Source organism: Diabrotica virgifera, chromosome 4, assembly GCF_917563875.1.
Source record: "Diabrotica virgifera virgifera chromosome 4, PGI_DIABVI_V3a".
NCBI lineage: Eukaryota > Metazoa > Arthropoda > Insecta > Coleoptera > Chrysomelidae > Diabrotica > Diabrotica virgifera.
This window is the reverse complement of record NC_065446.1, coordinates 179517822-179533792: the sequence shown is the minus strand read 5'-3', so window position 1 is coordinate 179533792 and position 15971 is coordinate 179517822. Positions and strand designations below refer to the sequence as shown.

At 33.7% G+C, this 15971-nt stretch overlaps 1 protein-coding gene across 3 annotated transcripts in view; it reads left to right on the top strand.

The window, feature by feature from the left end:
• Positions 1-311: 311 nt before the first annotated feature.
• LOC126883268 (transcriptional regulator ATRX-like) overlaps positions 312-15971 on the top strand; it is a 442769-nt gene continuing 427109 nt past the window's right edge. For all 3 annotated transcript variants that reach the window (XM_050648594.1, XM_050648595.1, XM_050648593.1), the window contains exon 1: positions 312-1038. In XM_050648594.1, the coding sequence (XP_050504551.1) occupies positions 618-1038 (421 nt within the window). In that variant the 5' untranslated portion in view covers positions 312-617. The remainder of the gene's footprint in view (positions 1039-15971) is intronic.

The window sequence follows — 15971 nt, the reverse complement described above, 5'->3', positions numbered from 1 at the left end:
TTTAAACTTAAAATATAATAAACAACATTAATTTATACCCATAAAAGTGAAAAAGTCAATTATGAAGAAATTGTTGGATACTGTGTTTTTCATTGGGGCAGCCGTGTAGACGTGTAGGGCATATTAAATAAATAAATAATTTTTTATATTACATTATGAGAATTATACAACTAAACTATGGCAACTAACCATGCACAAAGTATGGTTAGTTGCCTAAATCATTTCGATTCGTAGATTTCTTCTAAAATAAGTTCATTCTTTAAAATTAATTAGAAGAAGAAGAAAGAAAAAGAGTCATTTTTGAGGTTGTGTTGTGAAAAGCTTTTGTACTTTTCGCTCGCATAATAAAGTTTATTTTGACATTAATCAAACTATATTTTTTTGAAATTAAGTAAATATTGCATTTAATTTGCAAAATGATGCCGTTCTTAAGTGTATTCTTGTGTTCTGATTAAATGTTCAAAGAATGAACGAGCTAACAAATGTTTACCCCATAGTTTTCCCCTGTTATGTGATAAAGTTTTACAAACAAGTTCTCATTAATGTGATTAAACTATACAAAGTGCAACTGGTGAACATTTAATTTTTAAAGTTTCCTTAACGCAATATTTACTACCATGTCTCAAGAAAGGAAAATATCAGAATTAAAGGGAGTATTTTCGGAAACTTTGAAAGATCTTCTTACCATAAGTCTTCATACTCAAAATGTGTGCACAGAACTGGTCAGTCACCTAGAAAATGAGAATTTTAGTATGATATCAGCGGATGCTGAAAGCCTAGGAAACACACTTGCGAATATTTTAAAAATGCTTAAAGGAAATTCTACAGTTTTTGTTGACACCCTGTTATCAGCATTTAGTTCCATGAATTCACAGAGACCAGCAAATTTTTTTGCACAGATGTATTCAACTTTATTAGAATGTAAACATAATGCAGTAATTAACACAGATGGGAGGTTTTCTTTTGCCGAATATGTGGACCGTGATATACAAACTGATTCTAACGAAGAAGAAAATAAAAGTAATATAAATATGCAAGGTAAGATGTACTTTAACTCTTTCAGATTTGTCCCTCCAGAGGGACATGGCGATAAGTAGGTACCCCCTTAAGTACAGGCATAGTTGTCCTAAGTCCTAAGGGATCCTTGCACATGTATGAAATTATTCACGAATTACTTTTTATACCTGTTCTCTTTTTTACTCACAAAAACTAGTATCACAAAATTAAGCTACTTGTCCGTAGAAACCAAAATAAGTTAAACAAGGATACGCGATACAACATGTCTTTGGATACATTATTTACTAAGAATTTTAATGTTTATCACCATTTTATGTTTATTATCATTTTAATGTTTATCAACAAAACAGAAGACTTATCGATTAAAAAGGAGTAAGGCAAGGTTGTATACTGTCTCCAATTTTGTTTAATTTATATGTTGAAAAAGCCTTCACAGAAACAGTGCTAGATTCTATAGTCAGTTCCACCTTGACTTTACAGTATAAGGAACATAAGCAATGCAGTCATTATGAGAGATTTTAGCTCTGTGATGCCGATTTTATCAAAAAGAATTTGTAACTGAACATTAGAGAGATTAAATTAAAACTGTTTTAGAAAGACACTCTACAGTGTAAAGCACTAGTGCACCAATCAACCAGTTAAGTCATATGGGACCGATGCAATGTGTATGGTATATATGCATATATGGTGCACTCGTTCAACAGTAGGATATGTACATATCCTACTGTTGCTTTGAGGCGATGATATGCATTTAAGTTTATTTGATATACTATAGTTATTACGCATAAGAATCCTATTGTAGACTGCCTTTCTAAAATAGTTTTAATTTAATCTCTCTAATGTTTGATTACAAATTATTTTTGATAAAATCGGCATCACCACTCTAAAAACTCTCATAAGGACTGCATTCCCTATGTTCCTTATACTGTAAAGTCAAGGTGGGACGGACTATACTGCCGTGCTAGGCCCAAAGGTGGTAACTAACATTTGACAAAATGGTGGCAAAATCGATTTCAAAATTGAATGCTAAAATTTTGGCCCGTTAGGGATTTATGGACTAGCTAATAGTTTTTATGCATGGATATACGCCCCAGTTTATTAAGGGAACCATTAATTATATTTTAAAACAAAATTTTATATAAAAAAAGGTAGATACCGCTAAAACGTTTTATCAAAAGTGACTATAAAACTAAGCCTATTAGCAGTATGTGGTTTACAGTTCTGATTGGTAAGGAAAATTTTCTGTGTATTAAAGTTTATTAAATTGAAAGAATTAAAGTACTATTAAATGTTATTATTTTGTTGAGCCACAATATGACAACAACAAATCGACAATATTTAGTTGTCTTTATATCTGTTTTCTTTCAAGAGTCAATAAATACATATTGGTTGATTAATAATAATGCTCTATTTGTGATTCAATATAGACAATTAAATAGACAACCAAACAACATACCTTGTGTTTGATACATACAAAAAACCTATTTAGTATTACAATGGTATAACCTCATAATTAACATATTTTATAAAATCTTTTATAGTGCATCGAATAATTTGGCCAGAAACTGTACTTATACTACGAAAAAAACAGAATCTGTTAAGATTGTTATCAGCTGTTTAAACATCTGCTGATGTTAAGCGTTTTTAAGAATTCTTCAATTGTCTTCAGTGGTTTCACGTAGTGTTTCACAACTTTTCTCGAATCTACTTGATTTTCTAAAAAACATAAATTTTAAGTCACTTTTTCTAAAAATGTTTGTGGACAGCGTGTGGATATATATTATTAAGTTTTTAAAACCTATTAAAAAAAAGAAATATTTTTTAAATATGAAAATCTCTTACCGCCTAATTCAAGATATAAATCATCCACTTGGCGCAGAGTCATATTATTTAGGACAACATAATTGGTTAATTCTTGAAATACTATAAACAAAAATGAAAATAAATTTCAATAGATATAATAATCTCGAAAAGTTCTTACCATCCTCTCTAATTATTTCTTTTACTAACACAACTCTTTTAACTAACATAATAATCTAACCATGTTAAGTTAGGCCGAATTTACTTTGTAATACTAAGGCGATTTCTGAATGTAGGCGTAGCATTCTTGAAAATATATTAGCGGTAAGTGCAATATGCTAAGGTATATGAACGGCAACTGTAGCAGATACCGTCAAAACGCCATAGTATTTAACATTTGCCGCCAAATGGCTTAGTATTTTAATTGAAAAGTGTAGATACCGCTAACAAAATTGCAATTTTATTTAAATTATAATGCTTCTACAACTCCAAAGAATTTGTAAATATATACTAACTACCCTGTTCTACCTAGAAATACAAAAATCTCATTTTCAATAAAAAATTAGTTACCGCCTTTCGGCTTAGCACGGCAGTATAGTAAGGGCATTAAAGTTAACTGCATATTTATTAATAACATCAGGTATGCCGATGACACAGCGATAGTGGCAGATAACATCGAACATATTCAATGCCTTTTAAATAATCTAACTTTTCGCAAGTGAATTAAATATTTTTTTTGCCAATATATAGTCTAATAATATAATGTATAATCAAATCCTGGATTCAAGTTTACTTTCATATAATAGATTTTATTATCATGTCACTTATAACCTTCCATTTCAGTAAATATAGCTTTTATATTATAAAATTAAGTGTTTAATGATGATTTCTTTTAAAATACATAATAATTGTCAACATATAAGTGTCAACAGTAAACATATCTTTCGTTTTGGGAAGAAGAATAAAAACGGTCATAGACCAATTAAAGTCGTTCTTTCCTCGGCTCGCGAAGTGCATCAAATCTTAAGAAACAAAGTTAAATTAGGCCAGGCAAATAAAATATTTTTCCTATCTGATCAAACTCCATGTCAGAAAAAGCAACTCGATTCAGTGAAAAACGAACTTAGAGTGCGTCAACAGGCTGGTGAGCAAAATTTAACTATTAAATACTTCAACAATACACCGAAAATCTGTAAAAAAAAACTAAAACCGGGCAGCCCTATACTTTATTACCAAAATGTTAGATGACTAAGAACTAAACTGTCTGACCTCAGCTTGAATGTCAGCAACTGTTCCTATGATATCATTATCTTAACTGAAACCTGGCTCACACCTGAAATTACGGATGCTGAACTTGGACTTCTCAACTACAACATCTACAGAACTGACCGCTCTAAGGACTCCAGTGTCTTCAGTAGAGGTGGGGGAGTGTTGATTGCCATTAAGAACTCAATTCCTTCTTATCAAATTCAGTCTGATCCTTCGATTGAACAGTTGTTTGTTCTCTTTAATAACAAATCTATAATCGGTACAGTATATTTTCCACCTAAATCTATAGCTACTTTATACCAATCGTACTTTGAACAGCTTATCACTATAAGCGAGCAATATGATAGAGCAAACCTTTTTCTATTGGGTGATTTTAATCTTCCATCTGCAGTTTGGGATGTCGATGATTATTGTTCCGTTGCTTCTCCTCAGCCTACAGCTACACAATCTGAAGCTGATTCTATTGAAACTATATCCAATATCTGTGCTTTTTTCAATCTCTTCCAGACCAACGAAATAACCAACGATAGAGGAGTTACGCTTGATCTCATTTTATCTCCATTGGGTATTGATGTATTGAAGGCTATCGACACTTTAATTCCAGTGGACACACATCATCCTCCGCTTGAATGCAGTTTGCCACTCAAAATCACAAATGATCATTTATCTGGTGAAGAGTATTATTATGACTTTGTTCATGCTGACTATGCAGCAATTCATTCATCCCTTCAAGCAATTAATTGGGATGGTGCACTTCAAGGAAAAGTACTCTCTGACATGGTTTCTGTATTTTACGACATTTTTTATTCCATCATTGATTGTTTTGTTCCGCTAAAAAAAATCTGTGATAAGAAATATCCATGCTGGTACTCCTCTGAGCTGAAGAAGTTGCTTCACGAGAAGAAATCAGTGCACAAGATATATAAGAGCACAAGGTGTCCAGAAAGTTATGCAGCATTTAGTAACTTAAGAACTAGATGTAAATTTTTATCAAGACAGTGTTATGCTGATTACATTCAACGTACCGAACATTCTATTGTTAATAACGTTAAATCCTTTTGGAAATTTGTAAGTAGTAAAAGGGAAAATAACGCTATACCTAATACAATGACTCTTGGAGATCGTACTGCCTTCAATGGAACTGATATTGCTAATCTTTTTGCTAACCAATTCTCTTCCGTCTATACTAACCAATCCTTACATCCGCATGTAACCCAGATTTCACCTTTGGTTAATGTGTCTAATTATCACATTGAAATTTCAAAAATCTACGAAAAACTGTCTGAACTCAATACCAACAAAGGTCCTGGTCCTGATGGAATTCCCCCCACTTTCCTTAAAACATTCAGCTTCATTCTATCGCGCCCACTTTTTTATATATTTAATAAGTCTTTATCAACAGGGGAATTTCCAGACTACTTGAAAAACTCTTATGTCACTCCAATATATAAATCAGGTCGAAAATCGGATATAGGTAACTATCGTCCCATTTGTATTCTTAGTGCTATTCCTAAAGTTTTTGAGAGCATTATTTCCGATTATTTAAGTTATGACTTCTCGCCAATTATAGGGGCCCAACAATTTGGATTTACATCCAAAAAATCAGCAGAATTGGGTCTCATAACATATGTTGATTTTTTGACAGATGCTCTTGAGAGGGGTTTACAAGTTGACTCTGTGTATACTGACTTTTCCAAAGCTTTCGACAAAGTTAATCATGAGCTCTTGATTCATAAACTTTATTTATACGGAGTTGATGGCCTTATATTGAAGTGGCTCAAGAGCTATCTTACGCAAAGATCGCAAATTGTCAGGGTTAATCATCACTATTCTCATACCATCTCTGTTAACTCAGGTGTACCACAGGGATCACACTTGGGACCTCTGTTGTTTAATATATTTATCAATGATCTAATACCCTGTTTCCAAGTAAGTGAAACTTTGTTATTCGCTGATGATTTAAAATGTTTTAAAATAATCACATCTGAGGCTGATTCACTTAGTCTACAAGGTGATATTGATCGCCTATCTAACTGGTGTATGCAAAATGGTATGTGTTTGAATGCATCCAAATGCCATATTCTTCGTTTCCACCGAACTCATCATCCAATCATCTTCGAATATAGTATAAATAATCTGACCTTACATTCTGCCTCTGAAACTAGGGATCTAGGTGTGATCCTTGACTCCGCCCTTAGCTATAAATCACACATTTACAGTACAATACAGAAGTCTATGAAGATGCTTGGCTTTATAAAAAGAACCACTAGAGACTTTACAAACATCTCAGCTATTAAATCTCTTTATTTCTCCCTGGTTAGATCTCATTTCGATTACTGTTCCACAATTTGGTCCCCCTATTACTTTACTCATAAACTGAAGATTGAGGCTGTCCAACACAATTTTCTGAGATATACTGCCAGTAAGTTGCATGTATACTATGACTATTCTGTATTAGAGCGCATACTGAACTTACCTCCTCTTGAGGTACGCAGAAAACAAAGAGACTTAATTATTTTATTTAAAATTATCAACGGGCTGTGTAACTGCCCCGAACTTCTCTCCAAAATATCTCTATTTGTCCCCAGTCGTTCGACTAGGCAGGTGCAAACCTTTTATGTCTCTTTTCATAGATTCAATTATTCCTACAACACATTTATTCCTAGAACTCTTCGATTAGCTAACTCATTAAATAACCTCGAAATTTTTAATATATCAGTTTCCCGCTTTAAAAACCTAATTTCTTCCCTAACTTTTTAACTTTTTAATATTTTCGGCCAGAGCTTTTGTGTTGTGATTAGTGTTACATGACCTGTATGTATTAGATAACTTAAAACCGTTATACCTTACAACATTTCCGAATTGATTTAGGTGATATCTTTTGTTTGTAATTGTACTGACCTAATGTTATCTTATTCTTTTTTTTTTCTTTTTTGTAACTGTATTACTCATACGAGTTATTTTTTCTCAAACCACTTGGTTATATGTTATATTACGATAGTTTATGTTATATAATTGGTTAACATTAATGTTATATAATTGTATAATTATGTTATATAATTTAGAACACTGTAAAATTTATATCGGAATAGGGCTTGCCCGTGAATAAATAAATAAATAATTAGTACCCATACTTATTAGTAAGTAATTAATTTTTCAATTTCAATACTCTATAATATATATACAATAGCACTAAAGGCCTTAGAGGCCCATGGCTTGAAAAGTTTGTTTTTTTTTCTTTCTTCATTTTCACGTTTCTTTATGTGCTGAGCTCTTCTCTGGCTTGATATGTGATTTTCCTCCATTCCTTCCTGTCACTCATTTTTCTTTTTTGGCCCTCTAGCCCCATTCTTTCCAAATCTTTTTCGACGTCTTGCTTCCATCTATTTTTCGGCCTTCCTCTTCTCTTTCTTGAAGTTATAGTGTAGTTTAGTACCTTCTTTGGAGTCCTCGTGTTTGGCATCCTTTCAATGTGACCTCGCCATCTAAGTCTCTGAGCCTTTATCACTCCTATTATATTAGGTTGGTTGTATAATTGTTTTAACTCATCATTTGATCTTCTTATCCATAAACCGTCCCTTATTTTTCCTCCATATATCTTCCTTAGTATTTTCCTTTCCCAGATCTCCAGTAAATTTTGTTCATTTTTTGTCATTGTCCATGTCTCACTGCAGTATGTTACTATTGGCTGTATAGTTGTTTTGTATAGCTGTACTTTTGCCCTTCTTGATAGAAACTTGCTTTTCAACATTACATTAAGCGCATGTACACTTCTATTGCCTGCCATTATTCTAGCTTGTATTTCTTCTTTAATGATAGGTTTACGTGATATTATTGCCCCTAGGTATGTAAATCTTTCTACCATTTCGAATTCGTATGATGTTCCTTCTTCTACTTCTACTTTAAACTTTTGACCATTCCTAAACTGACCATCTGTCCACTCCATACATTTTGTTTTAGTTGAATTTATATATAGTCCCATTTTCTTCGCTGCTTTTACTATTCTCTGTATCATCTCCTGTAGCTCTTTTTTTCCTCTTGCCAGTAACACCACATCATCCGCAAACGCCAAAACTTGGTGTCTTCTTTGATATATGAGTCCTTCTCTATTGATTTTTGCTTCTCGCATTATTTTTTCTAGGCATAAGTTGAAGAGTAAAGATGACAGAGGATCGCCCTGTCTTAATCCTTCGTTTACTATACATTTTTCTGATGATTGATTGTTTATTTTGACTCTGTTTTCTGTATTCTCCAGAGTGAGATGTATCATGTTACGTAGCTTTCTGCTAACTCCCAATTCCTCAAGCGCCTCTTTTAATTTCTTCCTCTTTATTCTATCGTATGCTTGTTGGAAGTCGATGAATAGTGCTATCGTTGGTAGGTTGTGTTCATAGCTTTCTGCTTGTAATTCTCTGATTACGAATACTTGGTCCGTTGTGCTTCTCCCTCTTCTAAATCCGCACTGATATTCGCCTATTATATTTTCAGCTTCTTTTTCAAGTTTGTCTTTTATTGATTTTCCTAGGATTTTGTATACGGTATTTAGTAAAGCTATTCCTCTGTAATTACTGCATTCTGTTTTGTCGCCTTTTTTATGTAATGGGCAGATAATTGCTTCCTTCCAGTCCTCTGGTATTCGTTCTTTTAACCATATATCTTTTATGATTTTGTGTATCCAATCATTCAGCAATTTTCCACCATATTTCATCATCTCTGCTGTTATGTTATCGCTTCCAGGGCATTTGTTGTTTTTAAGATTTCTAATTATTTCCTCGATTTGTTCTTTGCTCGGTGGATTATCTTCTATGTCTTCTAACTGTTCATTTTCTGTCTCTGCTTCTATGGATTCATTTTGGTTTGGCTTATTCTTGCCATTTAGTAATTCGTCAAAATACTCTTTCCATCTCTCTACTATTTCTGCTTCGCCGCTTATATTATCTCCAGCTTTGTTTTTAACGAATATGGGTTTTTGCTGGTATCCTCTTTTCTCGTTTCTGGCACCTTGATACAGGTTTTTTATTTCTTTATTTCTGTAGTTCTCTTCTATTTCTTTAAGCTTATTATCTAAGTGTTTTCTCTTCTTTTCTCTCAACAACCTCTTTACTTTTTGTCTTTGTTCTATATATCTATCATGCGTCTCTGTTGTTTCTTTCTTGATCATTTCCATCCTTAATGATTGTCTTAGTTCTATTTCTTTTTGGCACTCTATGTCGAACCACTCCTTCCTCTTTTTAATCTCTTGTTTATTACATTCTTTTGCTGCTTTGTTCATTACTTGCTTTATGATTTCCCAGTTGTTCTCCGTTTGTTCTTCTATTTGTATCTTTTTTAGTTCCCTTTCCATTGTTTCTCTGTATGTTTCTTGCTCTTTTTTTGTTGCAAACCGAATTGGTTTATTTATACATTTCTTTTCTTTTATTTTGTTTTTGTTTTCAGGTATCAGTTGCTTCATTTTGATACCCACCATGTAATGGTCGGAGTCGGCATCTGGTCCTCTGTATGTTCTAATCTTCTTTATACATTGCTGCTCTTCTTTTTCGATCAGCACGTGATCTATTTGGTTTTTGGTCTTTCTATCTGGCGATATCCATGTTTCCTTGTGTATTTCTTTTCTTTCGAAATATGTGCTCATTATGATCATATTTTTTTCTCTTGCAAAATCTATGAGGAACTGTCCGTTTTCATTAGTTTCATTGTGTTTACTATGTTTTCCTATTGTCGGTCTAAATACTTCTTCCTTCCCTATTTTGGCATTTGCGTCGCCTAAAATAATTTTCATGTCGTATCTGGGTATACTTTCGATTGTTCTATTTAGTTCACTGTAAAAAGATTCTTTGACATCATTATCTTTTTCTTCAGATGGTGCGTGAATATTTATGAGAGTGATTTTTTGGTATTTTCCCTTGATCCTGATACTACATATTCGATCTGATATTGGTTTGAATTCTACTATTGCTTCCTTTAGTTCTTTTCGTAGCATAAAACCTGTGCCTAATGTTCTATTCTTTCCGCCGCTATTAAAAAACACTCTATCTTCTATTTCTAATATATCATTTCCCAGCTGTTTCGTGTCCTGCAAGGCTACTATGTCAAATTGGAACTTTTCGATTTCTCTCGCTAGATGTTTAAGTTTACCTTCTCTATATGTGCCTCTTACATTCCATGTTCCTAAAAGTAAGTGTTCTTTTCGACATGTTCTCTTGTGTTTTTGTCCGGTTTTCATTTTTTTTCTCTTTTGTCCTTTTTTTTGAATTATCGTTATCCTTTTTCTGTACTTGTGTCGTCATCGTTATTCCCATGGTACAATTGTCTGCTAGTTTTTTGATGTTGTTTTGATCATTTTTCCTTCTTTGTCGTTCCACTTCCATTCGTTGTTGTTTACCCATATTTTTTTTACTCCAATCTTGACTTCATTTCCTTTGTTTCTTTCTTCCTGAGCAATGTTTCTAATTGTTTTCTGTATTTCTCGTTCTCTTATGGTTGCATCTTCGTTAATATATACCTTCAGCCCTCTTATTTCTTTTAACTTATACTTTTTTTCCATTATTTTTCTTTTTTCTTCTTGGTTTTCTAATTCAATGAGGCATGTTTTTTCTCCTAGCTTGTGAGCATTCCTTATTTTAACCTCTACTCCTAAGTGTTGTTTGATGAAATTGTTAGTTGTTTCTTTTAACCCTGCTTGTTCATATGTGTCTATCCTTAGACCGTTCATGACTACGTTATTTATTCGTCGGTGTTTTTCCATAACTTCCTTGTGGTTTGTTATTTCTCTGAGTTCCTCCTTGATTTCTATATTCTCTTGTTTTAGTTCCGCATTTTCTTTTCTCAGCGCTCTGTTTTCTATAATGAGCTTTTCTATTGCTTCCTTGCTTTCTTTTTGATTTCTTTTTATTTCCTTAATGTCATCGGTGAGGTGTCTCACCATTATTAATAATTTATCAATTTTTGTTTCTTCATTTCTTTTCTCTTGATTTTTTGTTGGTGTTCTCGAGAACTTTTTGCTCTTTCTAAAAATATCATCTTCCTCGTTATCCATATATCTGTCCTTCCTTTTTGACCCTCCTTCTGACTGTGTGTCATCACTGTCTAAAGTTTCCAGATACCTTTCCATTTTCCGGCGCCAAACACTGTCTTCCACCTCAAAAGTGCAGAGAAGACAGCGTTTACCGTATTTATTTTGTATATTTGTTATCGGTTGTTATTTTCTGTGGTTACCTGGAAAATCTACTCACAACGGCAACGTCGCAATTTCATCGGCCAGAGTTTCGTGTCTACGTTTTGTTGTTAAACAGGCTTAACAATTTTAGCGATCTTACTTTTTGTATGTCCTTGGTTCTATTTTGATGTTATTTCACCGATTTTAATGTTTTTAATTATCACTAACCTTAACTTAATGTCTTATATTGTTCACTGGATAATACTCTACAGTGATGAGCGCGCTAATAACCGGCAAAATAGCTCAAAAGATGGAAAATGTATTAAGTTGTAAGATAAAAAGGAATGAAACTACTGGAGGTGGGATTTTACCGGTATTAACTTATAATTTACATTACCATTATGGATAGTTTCCACCTTTATACCTTTAAACGTCAGCTAGTTAACTTCGGTCATAATTCTACATAGTATGACGTTCTTTCAAACCTAGTTTCAATAGGTTATGTACGTCTTCTTCTTCTTTGGTTTATTGGCCTCTACCTGCATGAGTATTTGGCTAGTCCGTCGTTTTGGCATAAAGAAAAAATCCCTTATTCACCTACAATTTAGAGTTGGTATCGGACAAATACAACAAAGGTAAAAACTTTTCTCGTTCAGGGATAACTGTCGACCATTACACAATCTGCCTCTACTTCTTCTTCTCGTTCTTTAGTTAATTGGCAATTTTGAATTATAATGGGACAAATACAACAAAGGCAAAAATCTTTCTAGCTCAGGGGCAACTGCCGATCATTACAAGATTCCGTAATGTGGCCTCGGTTTCCTTATCCTTTTTCATCTTTCTGATGACCTCAACATTTGTTATTCTATCTACCCAACTTATTTTTAATATTCTTCGCCAGGTCCACATCTCGAATGCTTTAAGTCGATCGCTTATGTCTTTCTTTAAGGTCCAGGCCTCCACCCATACAGCAACACTGAATTATCTAGTCGTACGTAATTTTTGACATATTGTTCAAATTATTTATTATTTTATCAATTTCATTTCTAATATTTTGCTTTCCTCATAACTACGTTTGACGTTAATACGACATTTTTTTTTCGCATAAAGCAAAAATCAATTGAAGACAATAGGGCTTTTCATTCACAGTCATTTGTTTCTAGCTGTCATATGTCGTATAATCTCTGTATATTAATATTATACACAGATTATACAAAAGCTCGAAACAAATGACAATCGATGAAAAGCCCTATAAAGCAAATGTAAATAAAAACAGTTTAATTCATAGTAATTTTTTTATTCTAAAATTAACTTAATTTCTATTTACCATGATTTTAGACGTCTCGCATTCACTCCTGTCACTTCAGAATTGTCGAAGGTTGTTTCAAATCCCACATTTATGAATTTATTGCAATAATTAAATATTAAAATTTGAAATTATGCAGATATTGTTTGCTTTGAATTACTTAACATTTGTGTTAGTCTTTATTAGAAATGTTTAAAGTCTTCTTCTTCATTTTATGTAGACATGACTCTGTCTGTTTTTCAATGTGCCTACCGAAGTTGTCGTTCCATCTTTTTCGTGGTCTTCCCACTGATCGTCTTCCTATTGGGGAACCGTCTCTCGCTGTCCTGACTACTCTATTTGTTGTCATTCGGCTTATGTGGTCGTTCCATTATATTCTTCTGTTTTTCACCCAGTTATTAATGTTGTCCACCTTACATCTCCGTTGTATATCTGCAGCACTGAAGTAGTTTAAAGTAAAACATGAAACGCTTACTGAAAAAACAATGTCATACTTTCGAAAATAAAAAATTCTACAAAAATAAAAAAAAAGTCCTAAATGAATCTGTTTACAAAAAATGTTCAAATAAGCCACCATAAGCAGCGGAACAATAACCCAGCCTATTGTAAAAATTCCGTCTAACATTAGATAATGTTTCTGGACTAATACCTCTCATTGTATCAGAGATCTTTTCCCGTAATTCTTGGAGAGTATTAGGCCTATCGTCCTCAATTCCATATAGTTTGGACTTGATATACCCCCACATAAAAAAATCACAAGGTGAAAGATCAGGTGATCTTGCAGGCCAGAAAATATCTCCGTGGCCACTAATCAATCTATTAGGAAAAGTAGCACTGAGATATTCCCTGACGATGCGCGAATTATGTGCAGGGCAACCATCTTGTTGAAACCATATGGAATCGAAAGGTATTGGTAAATTACGAAGGGCCGGGACAATTTGATTTTGCAGAAGTTCCAAGTATTTCCGCCCAGTCAACATACCGTCTATAAAAAATGGACCTATGACATGATTCCCTATTATGCCTCCCCAAACATTTACTTTTCGAGGACGCTGAGTACGAGCGACATAAATCTGACGAGGATTTCTTCGAGACCAATACCGAGTGTTCATTGAATTGTGACGTCCATGCAGTGAAAACGTACATTCATCGGTAAACAAAACATTCTGTAAAAAATGTTCATCTTGATGTGACATTTCCATTGCATTTTGACAGAATTCTAAACGTCGATATTGATCTCCAGGGAATTGTTCGTTGGATTTATGTAACTTGTAGGGACGGTATCCATGCTTTTTCAAAATTTTACCTACTGTAAATCTTGAAAGTCCAAACTGTTCTCCGAGAAAAGATGTTGATTGAGTAGGATTTTGTTCAATACTTGCACAAATCAAAGTGTCCCTTAGTTCTAAATCTGGGTTTACCTCTCGTCGTCTACGAATTCCTCTTGGAGTAAACACGGATCCATAATTTAAAAAATTACGTACAATAGACTGAATTGTCGATCGTGTTGGTGTTGGCCTATTTGGGTACATATCTCTAAATTGTTGTCTGATCATGTTCTCTGGTAATCCATTAGCATGCCAGACAACAATTTGCACTTTTTCTTCTACCGTTAAAACCATGATTTCCACGAATTGTTTTTTCAGCAAAAAGTTTCTGTTTACCGTAGAAAACCACTTCTCGAACTCGAAGTGTTATAGTTTAATTTAACGTTCACTAGAGCCCACTTCAGTAGTTGTATGGAGGAGAATCAGATTAGAAGTTCGGGAAATGCTTCTAAGAATCAGTGCAGCATTTTCATGTGGCAGTTTATGGAATTTAATATTATTTATTTTATACTTAGTTAATTGGCACTCAGTCAAATGGTTTCGTTATAGGTATTTGGGAATTTGGAAATGTTTAGTTTTAGGACCTGATGCTTCTCTTGTGTGTTTTATTATTTTAGTTTGGAATAATCGACAGTTTTAGTTTGAAATTAAATTTCGGTTTGACGTCTATTTGTGTCAGATGAAAGTTTTTACCTCTGTTTTATTTGTGCCATAACAACCTAAAATTGCCAATTAATCAAAGAAGGTGAAGAAGAAGTAGAAGCAGATTATGTAATAGTCGGTAGTTATTCCTGAGCGAGAAAAGTTTTTAACTTTGTTGTATTTGTCCGATATTAACTATAAATGTAGATGTAGATTATTAAGGGATTTTTTCTTTATTCTGAGAGAATGAGCTGGCCAAAATACCCATGCAGGTAGAGGCCAATAAACCAAAAAGAAGAAGAGGTACATAACCTGATAAATCTGAGTTTGAAGAAACGTCATACGTAGAATTAGAATTATGACCGAGGTAAACTAGCTGACGTTTAAAGTTATAAAGGTGGAAACTATCCATAATGGTAATGTAAATTATAAGTTAATACCGATAAAATCCCACCTCCAGTAGTTTCATTTCTTTTTATCTTACAACTTAATACATTTTCCATCTTTTGAGCTATTTTGCCGGTTATCAGCGCGCTCATCACTGTATAATATAATTTGGTATTGCATTTGAAAAGGAAACAATAAATATTCAAAATGTAGTGGTCAGGATTTTTGCTTATGCGAGGATTGTTGCATGTCGGGATTTTAGTGTGTCGGGATTCTGGCGTGTCGGGATTCGTCAGTGTTTTGACCATCAGGATTTTGGCTGTCGGGGTTTTGGGCGGCACCGTTTTAAAATAAATATGAAGAAGACAAAAACAATGATCATAAGCAGAAATAACTACCCCAGTGCAAAGATATATGTTTCTGGAGAAGAAATTGAACAAGTCGGGCAATTTAAATACTTGGGTTGTCTGCTGAACGAGGGTTGGGACCCTGAGAATAAAATAAAGAGCAGAATAGAACAAGCCAAAATGCTTTTTTGAGGCTTTGTAAATTTCTGACTGATCGCAAGTTGGATTTCAACCTTCGATAAAAGATGCTAAAGTGTTACATTTGGCCTGTACTCTTATACGGAATGGAAGCTTGGATGTTAAAGGCCAGTTTCATTAACATACTGGAAGTGTTTGAAATGTGGTGCCTGTGTCAAATGCTTAGAATATAGACAGACAGAGTCAGAAATGAGGAAGTACTGAGAAGAGAGGGCTTACATGGTAGGGAGCTTTTTAATTACGTTAAATGTAAGAAGACTGCATACTTGAGGCAAATATTACGAGGGGAACACTACACTTTTCAGCAACTGATACTCGAAGGGAAGATAGAGGGTAAAAGGGGTCTGGGACGTAATCCGACGTAAGAATCCACAGCTATGCAATGCTGCTAAAAACAGAATTATTTAATCTTGACTATCTAACATCTCATCTGATAGGAGACAATGTACAGTGGATGCCTACATGCAGAAATGCATGGCACCTTAGGAAGAAGAAGAAACTTTTAGTCTTTCTTTGTACCT